This window comes from Cyrtonyx montezumae, unplaced genomic scaffold (genome assembly GCF_038088225.1).
Source record: "Cyrtonyx montezumae isolate F1298 unplaced genomic scaffold, pur_monq_1.0 scaffold_13, whole genome shotgun sequence".
Lineage (NCBI taxonomy): Eukaryota > Metazoa > Chordata > Aves > Galliformes > Odontophoridae > Cyrtonyx > Cyrtonyx montezumae.
Genome location: NW_027071859.1, coordinates 4,171,476 through 4,197,759, shown reverse-complemented (window position 1 = coordinate 4,197,759; position 26,284 = coordinate 4,171,476). Strand labels below are relative to the sequence as shown.

The window sequence follows — 26,284 nt, the reverse complement described above, 5'->3', positions numbered from 1 at the left end:
TTCTACTCTTCAGCAAGTTCTTCTAAATGTTGCTGCATACAGTTGCATAGGTAGACTGGTCTAGCAAAATAGCTGGCTCAAGTTCTGTTTCATTCCCGTCCCTTTGTGATTAGCAATGTTTAATAATGAGAGTGTCAAAAGACCTTGCTCCAAACCTTCACCATACCCCTGTTTCTTATGTGTTATAGAATAAAAGACCTGGCATCTGGGAACCTGCTTTAGCAGGGGTTTGGACTAGATGATCTCAAGAGCTCCATTCCCACCCCCACAATTTTGTGATGCTCTATTGAAACTGAAGAAGTTCAGGCCCTTGTGACAGATCTCTCCATGTATCATATCCTCAAGGAAAATAAGTTTGGGTTGACTATAAATTCTGTCCCTAGATTGGCAGGTTTTGCACACAGAATGACTGTAAGGCATCTTGTAGAACAGTTAGAAGTAATCAGTGTTCCCCTGTGCAAAAGATCCTACTGTTCAGCATATGTTAGGAATATAGGAAATATTCCTTATTCCAGTAGTGGGGATTTACACAAACCTGATTCACTGTTTCGATCGGAATTAATAGAAAAATCCTTTGCATCCCTTAAAAATGCAAGTCCAACATGCATCCAGTGCAGCTGGAATCAATGGCAGAAAAGTTGACAATCTGATATGAGTAGCTTTTGATTGAACAGTACACAATATCTTCACATACCTTTAGCATCTTTATTAAATTAATTATTCATATTTTCTCATTTCTATCTGAAGCCTAATGTGCCTAACTGTGGTATTATTTTAACACAATGAGACAGTGTGGCATGACAGACAAACTAAGAATGACATTCCAGGAAAGGAAGGAAAGGTAACTACAGATGACACGGTGGGATTTTTAGATCACCAAGCAGAGATCATTTCTGATTTAGTAGCTATTCTTTCAGACAAAGACAAGATTGCTGAACTCAATCATCCTACCAGAGTTGTTTAGTAGATTGAATTTCCTACCTTGTTTGCTACTCATTGAGTTAGTGAATCTCAACAAGTAGGATTTGCCAGAGGGTTTTTAAAAATCAGCAATGGACCTTTGAGAAGTTTGCACATGTGAAGTGCATTACAAATAACAACAGTATCAGTGGTACTGGATCATGTCTGTGCACATGGAATTTATTTTATTGTCTTGCAGTCTGTGTGGCTTTGGCAGACAGTGTGTTAGCTGTTTGTAGTAGAATTAGGGACAAGTTGATGTGAAACCATCAAGAAAGGGATGTGGGATACTGGTACAATGTTCACATCATGACTGATCTTCATTATTTCAGTGTTGCCTTACTTCCCATCTGGATTTTGAATCCTTTGCTTTTAATTGCTCTAATCTTATTAAGCAAATTTGGCAAGATTAAAGAGCCTTGTCTTTGAGGTTATTTCCCTATAAGCATTTTTCTAAATCAGAGTCTATTCTCCAATTCAATAAATTAATTAAACTGATCACTTTCTTTATGTAATGGTTGCACGTTCATATATTAGATGATCAAGTTTACCTTCTCATTCAGAGTACCATGAACAGGAACTCATGCTATAATAAGCTCTTGAAATACATGCTAGAAACTGGCATACCATATAGTGATTGTCCATTTATAGAGATCTTTGCTATCTACTCTCCAGCCAGTTCTTTAGTAGTTTGTTGAGCAATAAATAGATCTGTAGAATGCTAATGCTTAAACACAAACATAAATCACCATTAACATATCCTGGCAAAACTAATGCTTTGCTGCCCTGCATTCATTTTACACCAAACTTTTCAGCAGCACTGGTTTTATAGTTGTTCTCTACCATCCTAAAATAACTTGTAAAGAAACAAGCAAAGAGTATTATGTGCCCTGCAGAGCATACGATTAAGTATTGATGAAGAACGTTGTTGTTCTCATGTTATAGTAATATAACATTTAAGGGCTTGAAGTGTAACCCAGATAATGTGAAAACTCCATGGATTTTTCAGAATCTCTGACTCATATACGTTGCTGGTCATTGAATGGGATTTTTGTTCAAATGCACCTTATAGGATATTTCTGTCTCATTTCTTCCTTTGCCTTGTCAGTTGGTGCTAATCTTCAAAGGGACTTCTGTAGTGTAGGACGGTCCAAAGACAAATCCTAATGATTTCTGCTTTGTCTTGAGTTGTAGACATTTGGGAATAATCAGCTTCTTTGAGTCTGCTTCAGAAGTACTCAGTCACCTCGAGTTTTTCACTCACTCACATACAACCCTGAATAAACTCAAAATAAATACGTTTTGTTACAGCAAAGCACAAGGTTTTTTTGTTTATTTGTTTGCTTGTTTGTTTGCTTTTCCCTAATACACAACTGGAAACAAGGTTATGAGAGACTGAAACTGCAGAAGTGCAATTCTAGAGCAGTCTTAATGCTTAATGCTGAAGTATTTATGGAATGATCCATAGCAGAATTGCTCCCTGAGGGAAAGGGAGTGGACAGCAATGAGAGGCAGCAATGCCTTTTTCTATTGGGGCTCTCTAGGACTACATCAGGCCAAGCTATGTCTGGGCAACGACCTTATTAGCTTAATTTTGTAGTTTTGTAGTTAGAATCTAGTTTTGAATTTGGAAGTATGTACATGAGCAACTTCATGCAAATAGGCTTTTCAAAAGGGCACATATATATACAATAAATGGGCTAATCCTTTGACATGTATATATGGTGTAGTTTCTGGGATGTAGTGAGTATTTGCTATTTGGGCTTTGTTTTCATAAAGTTAAATACAAAAAGTGTTATATTCTTCTGCCATCCATAATATCATACATGGGTTTGTGAATAGAGAGCTCATAGTATAGAGAGCGAATAGGGAGCTCCTATATACTGTTGCTTTCTACTTCTGCCAGACACCAAGAAGGCTTTAAGGATTGCTGTTCCTAAGCATTGCTTGCTCTAAAATCCATACTTTCTCCCATCCTTCTTGGCGCATTTCTCTATCAAATTACTTTTTGGAGCTTACACTTCATAAAAATCATCTCTTCATAAGTAGTGGTGATGGTACAAATTGATAACTTTGCTCCAGACTTAATTCAGCAGTGCATTGATACAAGTCTTTTATCAGCAGTGATGTTTTCTGAATAGAAGAGAATGGGTAGTTATCTCCATGGATATTTTGAACCTTTCTCTCATTAAGGTGTGATCCTCCAGCACAAGAAAATGTTTAAGCACTTGGTAAAATCAAAGTTTTATTTATAGCATTTGCATGGTTCAAAACAAATATTTTAAAAGTACCTTGATTACAGTAACTGCAGCTTGATTATTTAAGGTTTTACGTCTGTATTTGACTACTGTGTGATTTACCAAAATGTAAAACGCTCACATTTCATTTGCATGTCATTTTGAAGGAGATATCAGAATTGTATCTCCTCAGGACTATTCAACTAAAGAAACACTTGGTCTTCCCAAAAATACCTGTAGAATGTGCACACAAGAGACTGTGCTAACCCAGGCGAATGGAAAGTCCTAACTTTGAGTCTACTGGACTTCCGTGTTGCAACCCATCCACTTGGGAGCAGGATCCTCATGGGGTGCCGTATTTTCTCTCTCTAGGAATGCGGCAAGGTAACGACTTTGGCACACAGTATCGCTCAGCCATCTACACCTTCTCCCAGGAACAGATGGAAGCTGCCTTGAAATCTAAGGAAGAGTATCAGAAGGTAATCATGTTGGGTGGAGTGTGGGATTGCTTCCTGTATGGATCAGAGGTCAAAGAAATTTATCATAAGCACACCCTCACTTCTTGTGCTGTATATTTTCTTCATGCTGCTGTTGGAGGTCCTTCCCCCAGTACTGAAGCTGAATCTTATTTGTTATAAATTCCACCTGTTATGAGGAAGATTGTTTATGGGACAACTTGATGCAAAAAGAAAATATTTAGTTACTTGTACAGAAATAATCTGATCCCTTTCAGAGTCTTTTTTCATGTGGCCTCATCAGAGCGTTCTTAAAGCTACTGAAGTGATTCTGGGCCCTATACTCTGGAGGGTGAAGCTAACATCTCAGACCCAAGAGTTCTTGAACTCTGGGGAGAAGTTCTCATCAGTATGTCAACTTGGGATCCTAGGATTCCCTACCTGCTGATTCTGAGATGCTTCTATTCCCCAAATTCCTTTGTGTAAATGTGGCATTCAGTGGCTTCAGAAGGCCATTTGTTCTGATGCTAGGATTTGTGTGAGAGAAGGATGATTATTTGATTAACCTTTTTTATACACAATCCTATTTTTCAGTGAGGATGAATTCTGTCTATTCCCTGCCTTGTAAGCTATTATAGACCTGGGTTTAACTAAAGGCAGAAAGATTACTGTGTCCTGTATTGTTGCTGCATTGTAATTTCTGTCTGATCTGCCTAGTGGTCTTGCAAGGCAACATCCAGTTTCTACTGTAAAAAATACGATTTCTTGTAACATATAGGAAATAAATTACTCACCTAGGGTATTGGTGCAACAGATAAACTATTAGGTGGTACTGTGAGCTTTCATACATTCACTTGTACTATGGTTCCACTTAAGCATTATTAAAGAGTTGGGAATTTGACGAATACCTAATGTTAAAATAAAGAAATGGGATTTGAAGAGTAAGGCTGTATCAATCAGAGGCAGGTACCAAGGTATGGAAGGAGGTTCATGTGCTCTTGGTTCTTATAAGTGCATATATGACATTGGTTGATCGTTGAGCTTGATCTGTACTTGCAGGACTCTTGGCATTATTTTCTGTGCAAAGGGATGAACTGCAGATAAGTAATTTGCAATTAGTTCCTAGCATATGGGATAAGTCTGCATACAAGTGAAATATTCAATGGCATATATGTTTTCTTGTGAGTAGCTAAATGCATGGGAACAATCAGTCTTTCAGGTGTGTATCTATTAGCAGTTTCTGAAGGCTTGATATTCATATTTATCATGCAGAACTTCTTTCTACTCATTGGTTATCTGAGATCCATTGCTTTTCCAAATCATTATTTGTTCCCATTTATTAACATCTGCTGACCAATATCTCACTCTAAATCTTCCAGCTTTCAGTTTGCTTTCCCAACTCTATTGTTCTCTGCAGTTATTTGTCATTAAATTAATACTGACTTGAAAGCAAAATTACAATGAAGGAGATTGCAGTATGATATTACAGAATTTTCCATCATCAAATAGATTTTCTTAATGGCACAATACAAAATTTACCTACTTTGAAGTCTCTCACCATTTTGAAAGTCTGTATAATTAGTGTATTTATATAATTAGGCACAACTCTGTAAGTGGTCACATGTAGAACTCATTTTTTCACTAATGTAGGAGGAAGGAAGGGACTGTGTTGCCAGCTAAGGAAACAGAGCAAATACGTACTGAAATTCCTAGAGGAAATATAGTTTCTACATAGTATTTTCTTGTATATCAACAACAACATCTACAGTATTATCTACTGTGGAATTGCAGTAGCAGTAAAATGGTTGAATTGGAAACACACTGAGCAAACAATGTGTTCAGGAATCCCTTCTCATATTAAATGCTTTGCATTACGTTATTTTAAGGAAATGCAATTTCTTTATTATTGCACTATTTCAAAGTAAATGCCAAATTCTTCTGGCGGACATACATGCAGTTCTTTACACCAGATAATGGCAGATTAAAAAAGCAGGGATGGGATAAAACTTGATTATTCCTTGATGGTCAGTGTTGAATGTTCCAAATGGGTAGGACTAGAATTGGAGAGTTATAGAATTGTTATGGTTGGAAAAGACCTCTAAGATCATCTAATCCATCCCCTATCCAATTTATTTATCAACTGTATAATTGAGTATGTATGTGGCCTTGAATGCCTTTTTTTGAGCTGATGACCCAGAAAAGAATGAAGAATGGCCTACCAAATAGAATACTACGTTTGCCTGATTATTCTTTTTTGTTTGTTTGTTTGTTTGTTTTAAAGCAAGGAGTGTTCTTTATTTTGAAGGAGTTGATATTGTTCACTGAGGATAGAAACTACCCAACTTCAATATTTACGTCATGAAGCTCTTCCTGATTTGCAGGCTAGCCCTAGGTGTGTTCAGCTCTGTGTACTCTTAGGGTGCAGTTTGAGCTGGGTGGAGCAGATACGCTGAACAAAACACTCTGTGCTGAAGACCCAGAATGCACAACGTTCACTTCAGGCTTTGCTTTTCACCTTTTGCTTGGTCCCATGTACCATTGGCTGAAGGAAGCTGTGTTTCTGGTCTAACTCCATCCAGAGGAATTAGGCTCATCCATCTCAAGACCAGTCTGTGGTGTGAACCGATGTGTGATAAGTGGCAATGATCAGGAGAAATATTACAAAAGCACACTTCTGCTCCAGACTAAATGCCTCTGTAGCTTACACAGTTATGGTAGTGCCATGCTTGAGTGCAGAAATACTGCAGTAAGTGCACCACATCCCTAGCTCCTACCAAGCTGCTAGTGAGGGTTGTGATTATCCCTGAGCCCAAGTATCCTGTAGGGCTACATCTATTTTAAGTTGTGAAACTTGTTGCTGCTCATGCAGCTGTTTTAACAGCTGAGAAATGGCAATCCAGCAATGAATATGCATCGAGCCATGCATCTTTAGCTGTCAGTGCAGCTGAATGCATATGGTCAGAGTCAGCTAGTGGCAATTCAGTTCTGCTGCCGGTAAATTGTAGCACAATGTATGCATAATCAGAAAAACATAAAATGAGGGCCAGGGCTTGGTGAAAATGCTGTGAATGAGCTGTTCCATCAGTTTTGCCTGAAGCTGAAGTTTTTTAATGCAGTTGAACCTGAGGTTACTCAATTTTCAAGACAGTTGCTAGGTTGGATTTGGTTTTCAAGTGAATTATCCGGGCAGTAATCCAAACAACAAAATTACAAGTGGGAAGAAACTCTGTATTTTCTTCTGAATCACAGGCCTGCATTTGTTTTGTCAGGCTGCTAATGCAGGGATTTCAGGCCCCAAGAATATACTGAGCCCCATAACCACAGTTTGCTTCTATTAAGGTAGCACCCCCAAAAACTAAACATCTGTGTCCTCATGTAGGACAGCACAGGCAATGAACAACACACACAGAGAGCAAAATGCTAGTCTGTTGCTTTGCTGTGAAAGCAGATATTTGGCAGGAGAAAATCTGCCCACACAGCAATTAAAAGACCTCTCTGTGAATGATTATGAACCAAGTTCTGAGCTCTTGGCAGAGGTGTTAGGTGATGTGAGCAGTGATAAGGACCTGATGTTATTTGCTCTTGCAGTGGTAACCTTGAGAAACTAACGTGGGCTCGCAGAGGCAGAATAGGAATGTTGAGATTTCATGAAAATGCTAAAATTGTGGCCTTTACAGAAGCCCCAGAGGACTGTTTTTGTTCTTTATGGAGTGTACAGGAATTACAGATGAATAAAGAAGTAACTGTTTTTTTGTTTTGTTTTGTTTTGTTCTCTTGGAAATTGATGGATCTCTGCTAGAAGTAATGCAATGCATTCTTTTCAGGACTTGAGCTGTAAAGCTATAATTTTGGAAACTTCCTCTGCTGGAAAAGATTGTGACACTAATAGGAATCCTCTCTGAAATCTAAATCAGCTGGTCAGAAGATTGATCAAACGAAATAAAGCAATAACTGTACCAAAACTGCAGTTAAACAGAAAAAAAATAATAATAATAAAAAGAAACAGTGCTAATGGTTTGCTTTGGGGCCTGCAAGTATCTTTAAGAAATTCAAAAAGCATTGTACCTAGACACGAGGAGATTAAATTTTAAAAAATTATAACTTAGTGTAAACAGATAAGATTCAGGCAAGTGGGATTAACTAATTGCCCAATCTGTCAGTCTGGAGAACATCCTCTATGTGGAAGTGTTGGTACTCAAAGCTGCAGACAGGAAGGAATGAGGTCTGATGTGGAAAAGAGAGGCTGAGGCATGCTGCAGCTTTTTCTTCATCTTAGCAGCTAAGTTTTGGTGAAGGACTGAAGAAGATGCTTAATTAAATGAATGAAACTCTGTGAGAATCGTTTTTCTTTGCTTTTCATCAAAGTGTTATTTTCAGTTAATCTAACAGCTGAGTTGGTGTGACAAGCATGAATTTGACCAAACACCTACAATTTATTTTTGAATCAAGCAGTAGAAGAATTAATACGTGGTGCAAAATTCCCTATTGGCATCACTCCACAAGGCATAATACAGTTGTACTATGGATGTGATCAGGGTTTATAAATACCTAAATGGAGGTAGGAGGCAAATGGATGAGACCAGGCTCTTCTTGGTGGTGCAAAGCGATAGAGCAAGGAGCAATGGCCTCAAACTTGACCGTAGGAGGTTCTGTACTATCATGCAGGAGGACTTCTTTACAGTAAGGGTGATGGAGCACTGGAGCATGTTGTCCAGAGATGTGGTGGAGTTTCCTTCTATGGAGATATTCAAAACCTGTCTGGATGCCGACCTGTGTGACCTATTGTAGGGATGTGCTTTAGCTGGTGATCTCTTGAGGCCCCTTCCAACCCCTGCAATGCTGTGATTCTGTTATTTACTCACATGCAGCTGAGAAAGGAATCCCTCAACCAGTAACTTCAGATCCTGTTTTGTTTCACAAGTGCATACTTTGGAGCATCTGAACAGAGCGTCTTTTTATATGTATATATTTTTGTGCTTCTGTGTTTTTTCATTCTTTTTGTTGTTGTTTTTGCCAACCTCCAGCTGCCAATCCATGTTGCCCACATATTGCTTAGGGTGTTATATCTGTTCTGTGTAGGTATCTGAGATACGCTGGGGCACCTCAAATAGTGTTGAATGCTAATGGAATGGAATGGAATAGAATAGAATCATTCAGGTTGGAAAAGAAGATACCTAAGGGTCCCCAAGTCCAACCCCAGCCCACCTCCACCATGTCCATTGACCACATCCCTCAGTGCTACATCTCCACAGCTCTTGTAGCACCTCCAGGGATGGTGACTCCACCACTTCCCTGGGCAGCATGTGCCAACCTGTGACCACCCCTTGTGACAAGACTTTTTTCCTAATATCCAATCTGCTTACACTTAGCAGGCTGATTTTAGGCACACACTGTTCTCCCATGGCTATAGTGGAAACTGATGTACCATGGCTGTAATAGAAGCTGATATATTATGACTATAATGGAAGCTGATATTCCATGACTATGAAGGCAGCTCACATACCTCACTCAGATGTGGACCCTGCTAGGTATAAAGCAGGTTGTAAGGGAGGGATGCATTCTGCAGAATAAGAGAAGCACTGAATTAACACTGAAGCAGAAATCTCTGCAGCTCAGCATCCTGCAGATATTGTGAAGCTTTCATAAACTTGCTGTGGGATGATGTGGGAACAAACTACCCAAGTTCTTGACTGCAAAACCAAATGGCATATATGCTAGAAAGGATATGCTAGACATGCTAGAAAAGGAGATGAGATTTAAAAACAGGAGTTCTCTATCACAGCAAAGAAATTGGTCAGGGCTGTATCTATCGAAGTGAGGAAATGCTGTTAACAGATCTGCAGGATCCACCCGTTCTGAGCTGAAGCTTTGGTTGAATGAAGGAATGCCTTGTGGAGTGAATGTGCAACGTTCAGCCAGAGCTTTCTGTAGCATTCTATGTGAATATAGAGCACACTTTCACTGGGAGGCAGTTTTTCACTTTTTTTCTTTTTTTTGGTGAAGTTAAATAGGTCTTTAAAAAAGTAGATTGTTGTTAATAAAACAGCATAATAGAGTCAATAAAAAAAATAACACCTGCTTACTCCTCTTCAAATTATGTCTATTTCAGAGCTTTACGTATCAAATTATCTTTGCTTCACTCTGAAGTGAATAGTAGCTACTTGATTCTTGATTGATGGTGGTAGTCCTTATGAAAATAAGCAAGCCTGATCTGATAAGCTAAGCCATTATTTATTTTGTAATCACTCATCTGTGCTACAGAGATACCCTTTTTATGTACATCCCTCTCTGAGAAAGCTGCATTCAGCTGCGGATGAGGAGGTTTTGTGTGAACAGTTGCTAACTCTTTTCATGTTTACCTTAAACTGCAGAAAATGTGCCTTCCATGTCACGCCAAGAAAATTCGGTCACTGTGCAGCAGGAAGATGATTCAAGACTAATACATGTTTTTGCCTTTTCTGCATTTCCACCGAGATGACTCTATTTGGAAACAGTGAAACATGTAGAATGTGGTGGTGAGGCTCTGGCACGGGTTGCCCAGACAGGTGCTGGTGCCCCATCCCTGCAGACAGCCAAGGTCAGGCTGATGGGGCTCTGAGCACTGATGGAGCTGTGGGTGTCCCTGTTCATTGCAGGGGGGTTGGACCAGATGGCCTTTAAGGGTTCCTTCCAACTCAAACAGTTCTGTGATTGTGTGATATTAAAACACCATCGAGTATCCCGGAAAGCACAGGACTAAGGACAGCTCCCAAAACCCACTTAGGCAGAGGCAAAGTGCCACCAAGCTGTGCTGAGTGCAGCATGCTATCCACTGAGCATTGTTTCTCCTCCCCTGGATGCAGCTACAGCACGTATTCCCTGCTTTTATTGATGCTGCACAAGTCGAGATTGTTTTAGCTTTCCCGTCTGCATATATGCTGTTCATGTGATGAAAGGCCAGGCTTTTCACTTAGCCCTTTGACTGCTGTGAATACAGTTAATCATGGATTTGAAGTTAGACCTATGAATAGTGTTATGAAACCATACTTTCTGTTTTATAATGATTTTTTTTTTCAGCTTGGAGGTCATGGGGTTCAGCAAAGAAACCATTTTCTTTATTGTACTGTGAGCATGAACCTGGGGCTTCAAGCTAACACTTATATTGGACATTGAAACTAATATTTGAAATTACCTTACTGTAAACCAATGTAAATATCAACTAGATTTGGATCTAAGAGTGCTTTGTAAATGAAACATTTCCTGATTTGTACTGGCTCTGTTCGACATGTTAGTAATATCGTGAGGCCCTGGCACTGCTGCCCAGAGAGCTGTGGGTGCTCCATTCCTGGAAGCACTCAAAACCAGGCTGGATGGGTCAAGCCTGAGCTGGTTGGGGGCTGCCAGCCCACAGCAGGGTTTGAAGCTCCATGATGCTTAAGGTCCCTTCCACCCCGAGCCATGCTATGATTCTGTAATTCTATGATAATGTGAAAACATCCTAAATTTGTCTAGACATCAAGTTCTCATATATTTAGGCAGATGAATTCTTGATCTGCAGGGCAGGTCTGCATGCTATTGCAAAAGATGAAGATTAAAAGGGTTCAGCTGACTTTTCCACAGGAAGCATCTGACCTTGTCTCCAGCTGCCTCCCCAGGTGAGCAAATATCTCTCTTAGGTTCTGAGTCACAGCAGTGGAACTCTACAGTGGAGTCTGTAGTGATACCAGCACACCCAAGTTAAATACCTTTACATCAGCCTGTGAATATATTCTGACAGTTTGGTGGCATCAAGAATCATTCTGAAGAGCTTCTGGTTCAGGCTTTTGAATTTCTTGATCTTGATTATGCATCTGTTATAGCACTCTGAAATTTTCACAAGCATATCAAATGTCAGGAGCATAATTTTAATAATGGTATTAATAATGATGGGTTAAGTGTACACAGTGCTTTACAGGGAACAAGATAGGGATCATTTTCTTAAGGAAGCTCTTAAAGTTCTTAATTTCACTTAGAGCTTAGTTATGGGGAGGAGATGACAAAATAGTATAAAAGAAGGTAGACACAAAGAAAAGAAAGGGTTAAAAACTGTTTTTAGGATTAGCTGTTGCTGTTCTCTGTTACTACTTCTTGTCTCTGGATTTAATGTAGCCCTTAAAGCTGACTTGAGCATTGTTTCCAGGGAACAAAACCTGAGAAATGGTCTTAAGAAGTGTTGAGAATGTTGTGTCGTATGTCTGCTCTGACTTGTGAATCCTTCTGTGTCCATGTGAAAGATGTGGCTTGTGTTGGGACATTTTTTTGTAAGGCACATGCATTTTTAATGCTTATAGTGAAGACTGAGAGCACTGCTTCTGCTGTCCAAACTGCTTGCTTATCGTTACTGCAAAGCTGCATGATTCAAGAAGTACTTTGGCTCTTCAAGCCTCTGATTTTCCCAGTGACAATGTGTGCCCAAGCCACAGTTAATTCAGTTAAGAATTCAAGTAGGTACTCATGGAAGATTCTTCCACTCTAAAATAAAAAGCCAAAAATTTGTCTGAAAGAGGTTTCTTCAAGTCAGAAATAATGGCACTTTGGAATGGTCTCAGCTTTACAAAAGACACACATGGAAATGACAGATACTGTATGCTTGGATATCTGAGTATGGACAAACACTCGGGTTCAAACAGTCTGATAGCGGGGTGTCCTACAGCATGTATCAACAGTTGTCTCCTGATGAGGTTGCTTTCTAACTGATTTAAACTTTTTCTTCAGTATCTCTCAAGATTTTCTCACTGAACCAAATACAAATGCAAATGCACAGCTGCAAATCCAGAGCAACGCCGTTAGAATCAATGGAATTACTTTGGATTTCCAGCAATGCAATCGAGATAAAAATCTGGCCCAAGAGTTTCTTTCATTTCAGCATTTTTGTTCCCCAATGAGTTGTTGGAGGATTCTGTATATTATTTGATGTTTGAAGTATGCCATTCAGTCAAATATAGCTCTCAGCTTTGGGGAAAACAAGTCAATACTTCCTGGAAAGAAAAATCAGAACATGCTTTAACAAACAACATTGTCATGTCAGTTTTGATCTTGTGATCTTCTTGCATCAAAATCTTTTTCTTCTTTAATAGCTTGCACATATTGCTCGTAGACTAATCTCTTATTCTTTTAGATCCCATACATCTACCAGTTGCAGTAAAAGGTGATGAAAAAGGATAGGTTGCCCATCAGCTTTAGTGTTCAAATTGTGCTGGAGCTTTATGGGATTGTAGGCACTTAAACCAACCCGGATAGGAAAAGCCAGGAGATCTCTTTTTGTGTTCATGCTTAGTTCTCATTCTCAAGAAGGAATGGAGTCAGGACAGGTACCACCACAACTGTTTCCTCAATGCAGTACTACTGTCATTGCGACAAGTGGGTGAGGAACCAGCCCAACCGATGTCTGTATTCATGTTACAAGGTCAAGCCCACATTGTAATGCCCTGTAACCCTCTAGGGCTCCATTGAGCTGATATGAAAAAAATCTGTTCTTCTGTCTTTTTTCTCTTCAATTTTATGTGTGGATTTTTTCCTCCCTACACTGTTAACTCACCCTTTTTCTTTCCTGGATCCTCTTGTCCCTCTTCCCTCCCTTCCTCGTTCCTCATTTTGCCCAATCTTCAGATTTTTCCCTTTCTTCTTCAAACTTGTGCATTTGAAAATTTGTGCCTTGTCTTCATCCTTAGAAGACGAAGATCATGCATATTTCCTAGTTGTTGATCTAACCTCCCTACGTAGCAAGGTGGACAAAAGGTGTGTAATAACAGATGACTGACAGTGAAATCCATGGATCCACCTTCTCTTCATGAAAATTGTCAGGATTCTTCCATTATTTTTAATCAAGAGATGTGGTGTAGGTAATCAGAATTCCAGCTTTACCCATGAATGTGAGTTTCAGTGTCTTTCACCAAAAAGTTTTCCTCTTCTAATTTAGTTTCAAAATTCCTTAAACTTTTAAAGTTGGCTTTCTTAAAAAAAAAATAAAAAATTAAAAGGTAGATACCAGAACTGGAAGCAGTATCCCAGAACGAACATAATCAGTGATGTATAAGTGACATTGTCTCCCTGGGCACTCTGTTGTTAATACACTAGTGTTTCTGTAGATGTGGGCTTCATTCATTTTTTCTAGATGTTCAGTTCTGGAGTTGATTTTCTTAGGTGTAGAATTTGGGATTTAATTGCACTCAAATGGTCTCAGCTGCTCTATTTGAGTGCCCCAGGACTGTCAGCATTTGCTGTAATTGACTTCCATTTTGCCAGCACTAATTTTATGGTTGTTTCTAAGATGCAGGTAAGTGTCAGTCATGCTGTACTTTGTCACAATTTCTGTTGAAGTCCATCTTACTCCGTTTACTATTTCCATCACTGATACTGTGTAGTACTTCTTTTTTTTTTTAATTAAAATGGTTAAACAGTACTAAGTCAAAAATGGGAAATTGACTGTATTGTACCTACAAATTTTCCTTTAGCAGATGAACTCGTAAACTCATCAAAGAAAGATGTTGGCTTTGTTTGACCTATTTTCTACAAAAACATGTTGATTGGCACTAATTACATTCCTTATCATTTGAATTCTGCTTCATTTCTTGTCGTTTTTGTTTTTAACCAAATACAAATAGGCACACGTTGCGTGCGTTGTCGTACACATCCCTTTTGAAGTGCTGCAGGAAACCAAGCCCATTCCCTCTCTTAGCCTACCCAGTACTAAACATCCACTGATGGTGTGCAAAACCCTTGTTTTTTGCCTGAAAATTGACAAGTCACATAACTTTGGCAATATTAGCTGGTTCTTCACGCTGAGGACTCCTAGCTGCACACCTCAGGGCTCAGTGTTTGCATGTTTTGTGTGCACTCCTTGCAGAAAGCAGCTCGGATTTGTTTCTTTTTTTTTTTTTAATGTAAATTATGCAATATTCTCCCCAGTTTTATTTCTGTGGACAGCTAATTGTCTCCACCAAATAGAAATTCAGCCTTGGCAGGTGAAGTGCCATGAAGCTTAGAATACTGGAGGAAAAATTCTGAAGAAGGAAGAGTTTCGGGATCATGGTGAGGGCTTGTAGCATCCTCCTCCTCCTTGTCCCACACAGATACATGCTCACTATACCATTGTTTTATTTTTATCTTGATCAGCTAATTATATCTCAGATGATTATTTTTCATGCAACACTTCTTGCCGTTCTGTATACGCGGTTGCTGTTTTGTGTGCCAGCAATCACAGGAAATAAATTTCCCCACTATCCCCTGATAGATTATTAGAGGAAAAGCCTTTGGTGCGAGCTGGGATTTAGTGGGGCTGGAAGAAAACCTGATTTCTTCCATTGCCCTCTGGTGGCCTCGCTGCACGGCTGCAGCAGCGTGGAGGCAGGAGCTTGCTTTCCTCCTCTTTGTGTGTGCAACACAAAACATTGGGTTTCTTCTCATTTGAGTCTCCCAAAGTTACTTGTCCTATCTGATATTTGGTGTATTTGTTGCATATAAAGTTACTTCGAATCTTCTGTAGCTGCGGAGCCCTGTTACATAGGTGGGATTATCCCACTGGCGATTGGAAGGGATGACAACAGGCAGTGCTGTGGGTTTTGCTACAAAGGAGGAAGATTCACATTGAACTGTATGAGCATTATTTACCAAGTGAATTGTGAAAGGGACACTTGTCCACAGTTAAACGCAGTCTATAAGAACAGACATCATATTTTATCATAAAATCATATTCTAGGCACCATTTTCTGCTACCGGTGCTATGCGTAATCCTGAATTCATCACACGAATGCTTCATCCCATTTACCTGAAAACAATCCTTAAATCAGAGGAGAGATCTTCCTTGGGACCCACAGGGCTCATCTTGTGCCTGTGCGAATCACAAGTGCGCTGATAATTGTAGGAATGGGAAGCACTCAGCCCCGTGCTCAGCTTACAGTTGTCATGTTTGGAGGTTGGTGCTGGGTAGAGACCACAGAAATCAATGGGGTCTAATTTTCATTTTGCAAACGGAAAGAATGTGAGGGGTTTTTTTTCCCCCCTTAACTTCATTTGCGAGATAATGTTTGAAGAAATGTATTAGTAGGATGCATTAGAGAATTAGATATTTACAAGACATACGGAGGGCAGGAGGAAGAGGGAATAATGCTTGTGTTGGGAATAGATGAATATATTAAGAATTGCCTTTTGTGAATGTGATGGGTTAACCTTGGCTAGCTAGAGCCCCTTTTGGGGCAGTAAGATGAGAGGGAATCAACCATAGCTCCAAAATGGTTGTTGGCACTTTCTACCTTGAGTTCAAACGTGATGTGTTTCTGAACTGCAGCTTGTTAAAAAAATGCGATGGCTTTCGGATGTGAAATGCCTGAGTGGTGTGTATTGATTTTATGCAACGTCATATTTCTGCGCTGTTGGGTCAGGCATTAATTCAGCATCGCAAGCAAACTGCAGCTTTCATTGGAGAATGGAGCACCTGTGCCAGAGAGCTGAGAGCACACTTCTTTGTACGTCCCTGCCTACGGATGTGAGCTGAGAGCACAGGGAAAAAAAAAAAAAAGCCAATATCGTACAGCTTTGCACTCACTTCCAAAATGACTCACTCCCTCTGGTGGGAACAGCTAATTCTGAACGTGTGATGCTGCTTTCCCTCCTCCTCTTCTTGCAGCCACCCCCCCTCGCCTCGCTGCATTCATCTCACTTGCTGTGACATCTGCTCCGTGTGCTCTCGTTTCTATGGGAGCTGCTGTAGCCAAGGACCCATGGACCCAGCAGAGGAAGAAGAAAGCCTGGAGTGGCCAGGTTTGGGTTCCTGGCTACTTGCTGTCAGTCAGTGAGCCAGGATCTGTTGGAGATGCTCCAGGGGTTGCTTGCTTCTGTGGCCAGCAGTGATCCAGTGCCAGGAGCAGTTGCTTTCTCCTCTGGTGGGTTTGGTGGAACTTCACTCCTTGTTTCCTTTTGTCTTGTTGAGGTCTCCAATTTGGCAGCAAACAGCCCTCAGATTCTGCCTTTCAGATGGCGAGAATGCAGATGCCAGACCTAAGATATTGTAATTAAGAATCTATTTATAACGTAGTTTGTCATTAGAATTACCATGTCATTTCATGAACAAGAGAGGATAATGACAGTTCACAGGCTACACCTGTAACCCTTTATTCCTATTTATTTTTAAGACAGTTCTCTGATCTGCTTTAGCTCTGGATACATTACAAAGCCTGAGTTAGCATCGTGCTGTATCATCTGTGGCTCTTTTTCTCCTCTGGTTCACCTCCCAGGTACCAACACCATGGCTGTGGACTGGCTCCTTTTAGTCAAAGGAAGGAGCCCAGTTCTTCTTCCTTTTCTAATATTGCAAGTAATGGACCCTGAATATGCTCCTGTTTCTCAGTCAAAAAACCCATAGGGATTGTCATTCAGGCTGCAGCATCACAGCTCATGTGCCATCACTTACCATGGGGCTTTGCTGCTACAAAACATCCAATATTCAGGAAGAGTGTTATGGTGTTATACCATTACAAAGACATATTTATTTTAGAACAGTTCATACGTAGGAGACTAAGCCTGCAGGAGCCAGGATTGCTTAGTAAAATTAATATGAACTTGGAAAACATGAGAGGAAAGGCTGTCAGAGATTAATATCACTCCTGTTTCACGGATCTGGTATAATAAAGGGCATCCATCAAGCTGCAGTGTGCTGTGAGTTGGGCTCAGTGTGGGAGGGTACTGGGCTTTGACATGCCTCCAGCACAACAGGTACAGCTTGGTGGGGTGAAGCTGGTGCTGGATGTGCTTTAGAGAATGGTGGAGAGTACTTTTTGTAGCAGATGTGCAAGTTCTTTTCATGTCCCTGCTTCTTTCATTCATTTTCTTCAAACAAAAAAGCACTTTTTTGTTTCCTTCAACTTTCTTTAATCGTTGGAATTCAGGAAACTGAGGACAAGTGTTTTGCCTTATGTGAACAGCATTTTACAAATTCAGGCATGCCTGCTGCACATCATATGGCTGTGTAATCCAACTATATTGGTACCTAGCAACTTTTCCATTTTGATAGTTATCCTATTGAATTCTAAATATTCTTTCACTGATCAGTATAATCTTCACAGTGAGGGTGACAGAGCACTGGCACAGGCTGCACACAGAGGTGGTGGAGTCTCCTTCTCTGGAGACATTCAAGACCCACCTGGACACCTACCTGTGCAACCTGGGCTGGGGAGCTGCTTTGGCACGGGGTTGGACTGATGATCTCTAGAGGTCCCTTCCAAGCCCTGCAGTTCTGTGATTCTGTGACACCTGACCCACGCTTTCTTTTGTTTCCATCCTCTGTGTGCAGAGTCCCTTCCAGCTGGATGGAAAACCCACCCCAGTCGTCCATCTTTGAAGCCATTCCATTTCTGTTTATTATCAATAGTCCTCCTTATAAGCAATTTGTTTTTCTTTGTTTCTAAGAGCAGACTTCAGTGATAGGATGTGATCCCCTTTGGAGAGGGGTGACAGGAATTCTGCTGGCAGGAGAAGTCATGTCAGCATAGGGTATGACCTCAGCAGCTGCTCAGAGAAGATGACGATCTGTCCCTAGAACGGTGCTGTGAGGAATTGGCTGTAATCAGTAAAGACACGAGACTTAAGACATAAATCCAAGGGCTGAGGGCTAGTTGGAATTGTGCAGACATGTGATTTATTTGGGTTATAAGTTATGTACAGTCATAAATTCCTCCAGTCCAGTTTGACTGTTTAACATGCATAGCACCTAGCTCGTGTTCTCAACTTCCAGTTGCCAATTTTGGCTGCCACTTAAATCTGTATAGCTCATGCTACTGCTACTAGAAAAAAAGCCATACTGAAAGATTAGTTTTTCTCATCGCTACGAATCCATGCCATCTTGGTTGTAGGTGAAATGTGGTTATATTTACATCTTCATACATTCCTTTTGCACCACTTGGTTGTTTATTTTGTCTTGAGACCTTTTGGTTTATGACTTAAGTTTCTATGTAGGGGTCAATGTTTAAAGATAACATAAATGAGATTAGCTTGGAACGATGATATATTAAATGATGTAATTCATCATTTTATGAAGCCTGCAGTAATTTAATTTGTTTAATTAAAGTAACTGTTCAAATGCTGGTAGATTTACAACTCAAAAACACTGCTGGCTCCCTTTTTGTCAGTGGGACATAATATCATACAAGGTCTCCAACACTTCAACATTTTGCTAATTGAGTCGGCAGTTCAAATAGAAATTAGTATTGCTGGGGAGGAAGATCAAATATAGAACCCACTTAGCATTTAAAACTCAGTACACGGGGTTCCCTTGTTTTCCTTTTGGTGAACGTGAGCAGGAGGTCAGGTTCTTCTGTGAGCATTAGAAAATGTCATCACTTGACCTGCTGTATGTGTGACAATACATCATGTTTATGCTGACAGGAGGAAGCAAACAAAACCTGATGAAAAGGTAATGAAGTAGAGCACTGACAAGCTGGGAAATCTTACCCTCAAAATGCTCTGAAATGTTTACTGATGCTGATGGTTCAATCTAAGAACACAAACTGCAATGAAATTACACCATCTTAAAAAGGAAATCATTCTGTATCTGAGCAGAGAAGCTCAAACTATATTCATGCTGGTAAATAGGTCTCATTTCTGTTGTGGTTCTGAAAGACCATGCACAGCTTGGAGAAAGTCTAGTTACATCCCTCTGATGAAACTGCCTTTGCTGCTCACACTACAGCACTAATCTTGCAGACTTCACTTCAGTGTGACCGTTCTGTATTTCTCCTGCAGTCTTCACTCTCTGGCCTGACTTTGTTCTGCCTCAGAGTAGCACCAAAGCCTTTTTTAAGTAAGTGCCTTAGCTAGGTCTCCCTAGGCCTGATGTCACCTCAAATGACCTGGTTCCTAAAGCCTGAACACAAGGCCTTGTAGCAGAGAGGGAAGAGAAGCTGTGAATACCCAATCCCTGGAGGCAGAAGCCCAGAGAAGCTGTGAATGCCCCATCCCTGGAGGTGCTCATGGCCAGGTTGGGCCCTGGGTAGCTGGGGCTGGTGGGTTGCAACCAGACCGTGGCTGAGCTTGGAACAAGATGATCTCTAAGGCCCTCCAACCTGTCCGTCCTGTGATTCTGTGACTCCATGATCCTACAATCTGTGTCAGGCACTTGGGTCCAGTCTCTGGTTCACTAGCAGACGCCTCTGTTGCTGGATTGCCCAGAGCAGGGTCATGGAGTGAGCTACACCCAACCAGCTTGCTTGGGCTCTCCCTGGGGCTCTTTTTAAGCTGTATTATAGGTGCACATCAACGTTGCACTGATGTTAACACGCTGACCAGGTCTGTGACATGGGTCCACACGGTGCCCTGCAGATACAGGCATGGCATGCCTTAGTGTGTCCCTGGAATGCCTATAGCCTTGTCCTGCCTGCAAAGCCATGCCCATGGCAGATGTGAGGGCGACCCAAAGGGCTGTCCTCAGGAGGCAGTGGCAGAGGGGAGTCTGGCTGCTTGGATGTGAGCCCAACTGTGCTGCTTGGCCCAGAGACTGCGTAATGAATAATGAATGATTCAGCACACTTTAATTTTCAGTATGAATGAAGCCATTCCACATCACTTCTGTGAATGAGAAAGGCTCGTACAGTTGCCTTTGATCACATTGAATTCAAGGAATACTTTTGCAGTTGGTTTAAATAATGCTCTGTACTTAGGTAGGTGTTGTTTTGCTCATTGAGGAAACGGATGGAAATAGTGAACAAAAGCAGTGCCATGACCTTCTCTGATGGTTGCAGATTTTCAGATGCTGCAAGCACTGGGTAGTCCTGGAGGTAGTAGTGCCCGACAGTGTGAGGCACCAGAAAAATGTGGGGTGATGGACCTGGGATTTAGCAGCTAAGCTATTTTCTGTGAAACTGGGAATAGGAGCTGTAATGCAAATGCACAAAGCACTCATTCAGATCCCTTTGCAATACTGTGTACATCTCTGCTCACTCATCTTCACGATACATTATTTGGTACAGGTGTAGAAAAGTCTTAACAGGATGCTCAGGGAAGGTGGAATATTGTATGAGAGAGAGCTGAAAGAGTGTGATTTTGATTTGTTACCTAGTAAACAAGCTGAGCGAGGAGAAGATTTTGGTTTTTTTGAGAAATACTTCTCTGGGGTAAGTCCCAGGGAGAGGAAAAGAGTCATTTAAGGTAAAGAAAAAGGTTAGCACAAATCCGAGTGGGTACAAATTGGCCATCTTAACATTTAGGCTGGAAATTAGCTTTTTTCCTAATCATTAGAGCAGATGAGTTCTTAAACAGCCACCCAAACAGAACAGAGTGGGCAAGATCTCTGACTGCATGCAGCAGTGCTGTCAGACTTCATGAAAGGATGTGTGTGACTCCCAGTGACAGGAAACCCAACCTGACAGCACAGGAGGAGGTCTGTCAGACCTGTAGCCATACAAGTGCAGAGTGCTACTATTTTATGAGCTAATGTAACCTCAGTTTTTCCTTATTCTGAAAAGCTAGGACTGTTTTAAGCCACTGCACTGCATCCTGTGCCTTTGTCTTTACAAATGTATAGATTGGCTGGGAGTGCCATTACCTTCTTCACCAGTATCCAATTTCCCAAACCCTACGGTTCACTTGTTGTGTGTGTCCCACTCTTCACAGCAGTTTGTGTAACGTCCCAACTTGCAAAACTTGGTGTATTCTGAAAATACTTGACTTACAGCAAAGAATAAGCAAGTCCTAAGGCCAGAGAGTACTCTGAAGTTGGTATAAAGCTAAGTTTGCCAGGATCATGCACTGGTAGCCAAATTGCATGACTGGTTGTCACTGTCTTCAAAACACTTCTGCAGTGTCTAAAGTTACCCATGAAGAACTCTTACCCTGACCACTGAACTTCCATCATCTTAATGTCAGGAATATACAGAGAAAGCTTCTCTGTTCAGACACATCTCGTTCTGTGCAATAATCACAATGTAAGATGGCTTTTTGCTCTTTGTTAAATGCAGCTGACAGATCTATCACTGTTATGTATATACATATATATAAATATTTACATATTTCTTTCTTTCATTTTTACCCTTCCCGTGTCAGGTCATAAAAGTGGATCTGATGAAAGATGAGACAGAGACCCTAAAAGTTGAGAGGGACATCTCATGTGTGTACGTTCATTTAGATTTCAGTAGTTGATGTGTGAGCTTGGGAAAAAAGCAAGAAATTAATAGAAATGAGTGTGAAAATGCTCTTTCAAATTAAGCTAGCTAACATAAAGTCCTGTCTTTAAACTTTAGGGGTTCTGGTTGTCAAACAGAAGTGATGTTTTGTCCTGCTTAGCCAACACGTTCACTAACAAATAATACAATTGGAATTTATTTGCGCTTTTATTGCACTTGATCGCAAACAAGTAAAATACTGAAGTTAACCTGTTTAAGTAATAAAAGGAGTATTTGTGGAGTCTCCTTTGCTGGAGATGGTCAAGACCCACCTGGACACCTACCTGTGCAACCCGGTCTACGGAGCTGCTTTGGCAGGGTGGTTGGACTCAATGATCTCTAGAGATTCCCTTCCAACCCCTACAATTCTGTGATTCTGTGATTTTTACTAAATTCATGGAATAAGCTGCTCAAGCACTTCGTGAGTGGATGAAATAGGTATTTTAGGTCTTTTGGCTCTTTTCCACTTGAATGCTCCATTTTGCCAAAGACATCGACACCCAAGATGAGTACTGGACACTGCTGATCCGTGGTGTCTTGTGCACGAGCAGGGATTTCCTGTGAGCAACCATATTTGATTCAGAAGAACAGTGAATAAGAAAACACTACTGAATACTGGGGAGTGTTCCTGATGTGGAGAACTGGATTGCAATGTGGTTTGATTTTTTACAAAAACCGCTAGGTTAATCATTGCTTTGATTATGGAGATAGAATTGCCATCTGTCACAAGTTCTGTGGGATGACCAAGCTTATTTTGGCTTAGCATTTCCCTGCATATAATGTTTATTATTCCCAAAATAATATAATGTGGGACAGATACTATCATCCTGGCACAACTTTGTCATGTGATGACTTTACTCATATCATCATACTGTACTGTAATGCAATTACATTTCCACGTGACTCTCCATTGTGCTGTGAGCTACACTGTGCACAACTTTAGGTTGTAGCACAGCTACAGAAAAGCAGTGCATCTGACTGACACATCTCTGTTCAATTAATGTTATTTCCTTATAATGAGGGTCTAGCAGTTAGCCAGTAGATTTCTTGAAAGGGGAGGGAAAACAGGATGTTCCCTTTGGACTAAAATATCTTTATTGTGTCAGGGATCCTTCTCAGATCTGTCACAAATTGACCTCCTTCTCTCTTCCATTGAGAAAGTGTAGGATCTCGGGGGCCAACAGGTTGGCCGTGAGCCCTGTGTCCTGGTGGCCAAGGAGGCCCATGGTTCTCTGGGGTGCATTGCACAGAGGTGCAAGGGTGCACTGGTGCTTTCCCAGTGGGGCAAGGGAGGTGATCCTCCCCTCTGCTCTGCCCTGGGGGGGCCACATCTGGAGCACTGTGTCCAGCTCTGAGCTCCTCAGCTCAAGGCAGACAGGGAACTGCTGGAGAGAGTCCACGGGATCACAAAGATGATGAGGAGCCTGGAGCATCTCCTGTAGGAGGAAATGCTGAGAGTCCTGGGGCTGTGTAGTCTGGGGAAGAGAAGACTGAGGGGGGATCTCATCACTGTTGACAAACAGCTAAAATATGGGAGCCAAGGGAAGGGGGCCAGGCTCTTTCCAGTGGTGTGCAGCATCAGGACAAAGGGCAGTGGGCACAAATGGGAGTGGAGAAAGCTCTGTACAGTCACGAGGAGGAACTTCTTTACTTTGAGAGTGACAGCAGTGACACCAGCTGCCCAGAGAGGGCATGAAGCTTCCATCTCTGCGGATATTCAACACCCACGTGGGCACTTACCTATGTGACCTATTGCAGGGGACTGCTTTTGCATGAGGTTGGCCTCAGTGATCTCTAGAGGTCCATTCCCTACAGTTCTGTGATTCTATGATCTTCTGGCGCTGACTGCTGTTGCTGTATTGTAAGGAAAAAGGCATGAAATCACCCAGATTTGTTTGGAGCTTTGCAGGTAAAGGTGAATATTTAATTATCACCTTGAATTGAAAACACTTCCAGGTGAGAAAACACAAATCTGTGGAAGTTAACACTAAATAAACAGGCAGGGTGTTACCCACTAGCTTAACGAAGCTTCAGCTTCCGGGAAAACACATTGCTGTAATGGGCCTTGTTGTGATGAGGACTGCAGCTAGCAGGAAAAGCTTCAGGATTTCTGCCATATAAAATTGGAGAAAACCTCACAATCTGGGCCAGGACTAAGTTAAAGGATCATTTTATGCTCTGGCAAGTGAACATAGCAGCACCACCAAAGGCTCTTGCAGGTATTCGTCCTGAAAGAAAAAAAATAAAGAAAAGCAAAGAGAAGAAAGCTGTAGGATGTTGAAGGGATACCTCCATGTCTGTGCATGCCATTCTGCCCTGTCACTTACTGCTTGCTTCTTCAGGCTCTTCCTTTGCATTTCTTGATCTGGGAACAATAAAGGATATTTGAACCCAAAGTATGAGGAATTACTTTAGAATTACCTGATTATTGTGAATGTTTTGCATTAAGCTAAAATCACCCAGAAAGGAGAGGGCCTGTGTGTTACCTCCTTTTTCAGTTTATTGAAATGACTCTGATGGAAATCCTGACCACCATTTCTAATCTGACAAGAAAGAGAAAAAGAAGAGAAGAATGAATTGCCAGCAGCCGAGCTTTCATGGTGAGCAGTGCTGACAGGATGCAGACTATAGGCAGTGAATAAAGCGCGTGTGATTTTGAACTCCAGGAGACGAGAATGGGAAATCTGTAGCTGATCTCTGTTACCGCCTCTTCCTCCTGACCAGAAAAAAAAGCTCCTTTGTTGTTTTTGCCACAGTTTTGCCGTGGGCCGCGAGTTACTGACTTTTTCAATTAAATCCCCATCAAAGCCGCAGATAGAAAAATCAATACGGAGCATCTCGCGTTGCTGGAGCGCTGCTCGAAAGGAGCACGTTAGCAATGCTTTTCCCCCCGTTGTTTTCTTAATAATTGTGAAGATTTGGAGAGGTCACACCTCCGAGGCGTGATGCCAGCACGGGAGCACGTTTTCCTCTCCCTCGCTGAACGTGGCGTTGCAGAAGCCGCGTGCTGATCACCTTAGTGCCAACGCAATGGCGGTCAAAGCAAATCCTCCCGTGGGCAGCGGTGCTGAAGGCACGTCAACACGCAGCTGTGCCCGAGGCACTGCTTCCAAGTCCAGCTCTTCTCCAGTTTGAGCCTCAGAGGATCCGCTGGAGGTGCTGAAGGAGATCGGTAACAACAGAGGCAGCAGGATGAGGCCCCTGGAGCGTTTCGGAGGATTTTGCTGACAGTCTTTGCTAGAGCAGTGGCAAACTGTGAACCTAGCTGCCGTGTCAGCATCATTTTAATTAACTCTGTATTGCTTTAGCTAGCTCTGCGAATAACGCCGGCTGTATTATTTCTTTAAATGAAGGACTGGAATGCAAATGGAGTGCGTTTAAGTGTAGAGAGCAAAGGATGGCATTAGAGTCAGGGAAAACGTATAAATGAGATGCGAAGAATCGCGTCTGGATGATATTGCTGCTCATGGCAAACTTGGTCGAAACGTGCATTTGCCCATTATCTTAACTCCTCATGTGCACACAGATCGCATTCTTTGCTCGTTCGGAGCTGCATAGTGTTAGCACAGCCACCGGGGTGTTTGGGCAGCATTATTAAAACAGCATTAGTATGCAGCAAGGTGCTCCTCACCCTGCTAAATCACTTTGTAAAGTGGCCCTACGAGCGCTGCCTCTCTTTGTTATGACAGCATTGCTCCTCACGCTTCTGGTGCAAGACTAATAAGACTTATAAGTGGAGAGCTAAATTAGGTAGTTGGGAAATGAAGGCAGGGTTAGGGTCTGAACGGGACCGACAGGGAAGAGTGAGTTGGTGGGACAAGGCAACTCAGAGAGTGGCCCTGGGAGTGGGGCATGGCCCTGGGAGTGGGGCATGAGAGTGCAGGAAGGGCACTGAAGCTTCTTCACTACCATTAACAATAAAAAAACAACAAAACTCAAATGTTTGCAAAACGAGACAATCCACTGAAATGTGCATGCAAAAGGAATAAGGACAAAACACACAAATGAAGGAGAGTGAGAGGGCTGGAAAGTTAGAATATTCCCATTCAAAGGGTAGAACATGCAAGTCATTTTTCTTTCCTACAGCCTTTTAGTTTAAGAATGCTCTTAACCAAACAGAATGCCGTATTCCTGGTCCTGTATGGTATTTTTTAACACTTGCCAAATGGTGTCTGATCGCTTGTAACAGATGTAAAAGATTATTTCCCAAATCTGCATGAATTGTCACTTTACACTTTCAAAGTGAAGACGTCTTGACTGGAATTACGGGAAGAATGAATTATGCATAGAAAGTGGTGCATGCCTATTTTTAATGGTGTATAGGCATCATCTGAAATAGTATTTGTTTACTCAGCTTGTTCTGGAGTAAGTTCTGGAGAGCTGTGAGCAAGGAAGGAATCGTGGAATTGCTCAGGTTGGAAAAGACCTTCAAGATGATCAAGTCCAACCACAAAAATGAATGAGA

At 41.4% G+C, this 26,284-nt stretch overlaps 1 protein-coding gene across 2 annotated transcripts in view; it reads left to right on the top strand.

Moving 5' to 3' along the window:
* Positions 1-26,284, top strand: part of MSRA (methionine sulfoxide reductase A) — a 265,726-nt gene that overhangs the window by 176,036 nt on the left and 63,406 nt on the right. For both annotated transcript variants that reach the window (XM_065730528.1, XM_065730529.1), the window contains one exon: positions 3,570-3,676. In XM_065730528.1, coding sequence (XP_065586600.1) covers positions 3,570-3,676 — 107 coding nt within the window. The remainder of the gene's footprint in view (positions 1-3,569; positions 3,677-26,284) is intronic.